We start from the raw sequence: 4,154 nt of genomic DNA, 5'->3' as shown, positions 1-4,154 counted from the left end.
TTTTAGTGAAATGTTTAATGTATTTCCACACATAAAACTCACTTGATTTAGATTTTTAAAAAGAAATCAAAAAATAAACCACTGAAAACGAATTTGGAATTAAATGAACAAAATTTTGACAAAATAAAAGAATTGTGCCTACAAAACAACGCCCTGTTCCAAGACCCGGACTTTCCTGCAGACGATTCATCTCTATTTTATAACAAAACAATCCAAGGACAAGTCAGGTGGGTCCGTCCGACAGTAAGTCTCACTCAATTATGACAGGAAATTGTCCCGAATCCCAATTTCATAGTCGACGGAGCCTCGAGATTTGACATTGTTCAGGGCTCTCTGGGTGAATTGGCATAAAATAAATTGCCAGGTGATTGCTGGATGTTGGCAGCAGTGGCAGTCCTCACTACTGACCCACGCCTGTTTGCCAAAGTGGTCCCAATGGAGCAGACCTTCGAAGAAAGTGAGTACTTTGGAGCATTTCGATTCATGTTCTGGCACTTTGGAGAATTTAAACAAGTGGTGGTGGACGACAGACTTCCTACCCTCAACGGTGAACTCATATTTATGCAATCCGCACAAAAAGACGAATTCTGGTCTGCCCTTTTAGAGAAAGCCTACGCCAAGTCAGTCCCTCTGACCATCCCAGAATGTGTGGCTGCTACCAAGCCCTCGAGGGAGGCTCAGCCTTGGAAGCCCTCATTGACTTTACAGGCGGAGTCGGAGAGAGATTTGACCTATCAAGAACCTCCTCTAAACTATTTTCCCAACTCAACTCAGCCCTTCTAAGACAATCCTTAATGTCCTGTGCCATAATAGTATTCTCACATATACAAATCAGGGCAACACTTTGGAGGGCAAACTAGCCAATGGCCTAATCATGTTACACGCCTATTCATTGACAGGACTTGTAGAGGTTATTCCACTCATATAAAATAGGTGACCCTCACTAGACTGGGACAACAAGTCCAGTTGGTCAGATTGCGGAATCCGTGGGGACAGGTTGAGTGGAATGGTCCGTGGAGTGATGGGTCACCCGAATGGGGACTCGTCTCTCCCACGGAAAAAAACCAACTTGATCTTGTCTGTCAAAATGACGGAGAATTCTGGTCGGGTTTTCCGTGATTTGTAGGATGGATTGGAAAGATTTTACTTCCAACTACTCCATTGTCGAGGTATGCAACCTCCAGCCAGATTCCGTCACGGATTCCGTGATCGACCAGTGGAAGGTGACACAATTCGAAGGGTCCTGGGTCAAATTTGTCACCGCGGCGGGAAATATTAAGTCAAGTAATTTTTTTTGGTTATTTTTGAATCTTATTTGTCAAATCCCACGTTTTTGTTTCAAGTTGGAGAGACTCAGCAGAGGACCACGGAAGTTCTCATTTCGGTCTCTCAGAAAGACCGGAGGAGACTCTTTGCCCAAGGGAAGTCAATGTTGGCCATTGCTTTCCACGTTTTTGAGGTATTTTTTTAATTATATGAGAATTTTGGCGGGAAAAAACGCCTAGTTGGGAGTTCTGGTCCCTACAGTAATAAAAGGGAAATATCTCAGAGATTTGAACTCAAAGCTGGGAGTTATTCCCTTATAGTCTCCACATATGAGCCCAATATTCCCGGGGAATTTTTAGTGAGGATCTTCAGTGAGACGGAGACCACAGAAGTGTATAAATATAAACAATTTATTTAATTAATATTTAAAAATAATTAATTAATATTTTTAAATATATTATTTTAGTGAGGAACAAGTTGATCAAGTGGTGAGTCCTTGTCATATTATTGCCCAAGGACCCCATCAATGATACTGAGGACGTCGATTCAATGTTCAGGGAGGCTGCCGGTGCTGACATGGAAATACAAACTAATGATCTTTACAAATTATTGAACAAAGAAACAACTATAGGTTTAATTAATTATACAATTACTTAATAAATTATAAAATAATTAATTAAATAATAAAATAGGTAAAAATGAGTTCTCGTGGAGAAACACTGCACAATTGATTTCACTATACGACGTTGGTATTATACGTTGACTCATAGACCGATGGGACCGGTTCTCTCGGCCTGGAGGAATTTCGAGACCTTTGGATCAGAATTACTCAAGCCAGGGTATGCCTTATCCCACTAATAAAGACAATCTTCAAAGAGGCTGACTCTGACAATTCAGGCACACTAAGCACATTCGAACTGAGGAGAGCAATCCGCCGTACAGGCAGCAGAATAAGCAACAGGACGACAATGTCTTTGGTACTGAAACACTCTGATGAGAATGGCCTGTTCTCGTTGGACGATTTTGTGGTGTGTGTTGTCAAAATAAACAGAGCTGCTGGTTTATTCTTTCCTGGCATTCTTTCTAGTAATTTTCAGACGACAAGCCAAGTCCTCGCTTGTGGCCACATTTACACTAGAAAGGGTAGGTGGTTGGTTTATTTGGTAGTTTATTGACGATGTGTGTTCTCTTTAATTTATTAATATTAATTATTTATTTCTAACATGGAATTATTTTATTAATTTAAAATAAATAATAAAATTTTAATAATTTATTTTCTGGTGGTGTCACACATGGAGACCGAATTGATATTCATGAAAGAAGACGCTCTGATGAAATTAGGCTTACTTTTTGTAAAAAAATAAGAAAATAATAAATAAAAGGACGACACAGACATTCCCTTTGAAGAAGAACTAATCCGGAATCCCTTTTCAGTAAAAATATGGCTGAGATACATCGAGCACAAAGAGGACTCCAACCCAGAGACTTTGTACATCCTCTATGAACGGGCCCTCAAAGAGCTTCCAGGAAGGTAAACCCCGGGAAACCACCTCAGCTATAAAATATGGATCCACTACCTCAATTTCCGAACAGAACGAACCAAATTGTTGTGTGTGAACAGTCCAGAGTATCAGAAACTAAACGAATTGTACGAAAGAGCCCTCATACTTATGGGGAAAGTAATACAAGCCAGGATTACTTGATAGATGCCCAGAATATGGCTTAACTACCTCGATTTGCTTATCCACGAAGGACTGATCACTCGGACTAGGCGGACATTCGACCGATGCCTCATATCCCTGCCCATAACACAGCACAAAAGAATGTGGCATCACTTGATTGGGTTTATAAAGCAATGTAATGTTCCACTGACTACTTTTAAATTGTTTAAACGCTATTTAAAAGTATTGAGGTGTGATGTTCTATTGTTAGATCAAGTGGGACTGTGCAGAAGATGTGGTTGTTTACTATAGGAGTGTGGGGTACTACAATGATGCTGCTAAACTGCTTATGGATATCATCAATGACCAGAGATTTGTCTCAAAACATGGCAAATCAAAATATCAGGTGACACACATGAGTTTAAATTCAAATTATATATTTAAAATTAATTAAATATATTATTAATTTAATAAATTTTCAAGTTGTGGGGTGATTTATGTGAGTTGATGGTGAAGCACGTGGATATAACATCGATAGACGTGGATGGGATAATAAGACAGGGAATAGACCAGCACAGTGACCAGACAGGCGTGTTGTGGAACTCCCTGGTGGAGTACTACACTCGGAATGGGCAGTTCGATAAGGCGAGGGATGTCTATGAGGAGGCAATGGTCAAAGTGAAGACAGTGTGTGACTTTACCCAAATATATGAGGGATATGCCCACTTTGAGGAGTCCCTCACATCTGCAGCCATTGAACAGCTGGGAGAGGAGGCCACAGAAGAGGGTTGGTTGTCTTTAATAGGCAGAAATACTCGACGTGGAGTACTGTGCAGCCAGATATGAGTATTTGATAGAACGGAGGGCAATCATGTTGAACAGGCAGGCCTCTTTGCTTATTCCCAGTGTCAAAATCAGACAAAACCCTCACAACGTGGAGAACTGGCAGCAGAGGGCACTCCTGGCTGCGGAGAGGGAGGATCCTGTGGGGGTAGTGGAGGTGTACACGGAGGCACTCCACACAATTAATAACGAAATAGCAGTGGGCAAACCACATTCACTGTGGGTGGCCTTCGCATTGTTTTATGAAAAGGCGGGAAATATAATACAAGTATTTTTTCGCGCCATTTTTAAATAGGCGCGGAATGTATTTGAAAAGGCGATTGAGGTGGAGTTTAGTTGTGTGGAGGATTTGGCGAGTGTTTGGAGTGAGTGGATAGAGATGGA

At 41.0% G+C, this 4,154-nt stretch overlaps 1 protein-coding gene across 1 annotated transcript; it reads left to right on the top strand.

The window, feature by feature from the left end:
* Nucleotides 1-376: 376 nt before the first annotated feature.
* LOC115231270 (calpain-1 catalytic subunit-like) lies at nt 377-1,642 on the top strand. Its single transcript, XM_029801331.2, has 2 exons — nt 377-777; nt 934-1,642. The coding sequence occupies exons 1-2, from the start codon at nt 436-438 to the stop codon at nt 1,117-1,119; spliced, it is 528 nt and encodes a 175-aa protein (XP_029657191.2). The 5' UTR covers nt 377-435; the 3' UTR covers nt 1,120-1,642.
* The last annotated feature ends 2,512 nt before the right edge of the window (nt 1,643-4,154 follow it).

The sequence above is a fragment of the Octopus sinensis genome, unplaced genomic scaffold (genome assembly GCF_006345805.1).
Source record: "Octopus sinensis unplaced genomic scaffold, ASM634580v1 Contig18007, whole genome shotgun sequence".
NCBI lineage: Eukaryota > Metazoa > Mollusca > Cephalopoda > Octopoda > Octopodidae > Octopus > Octopus sinensis.
This window is presented reverse-complemented; position numbering and strand designations above follow the sequence as displayed.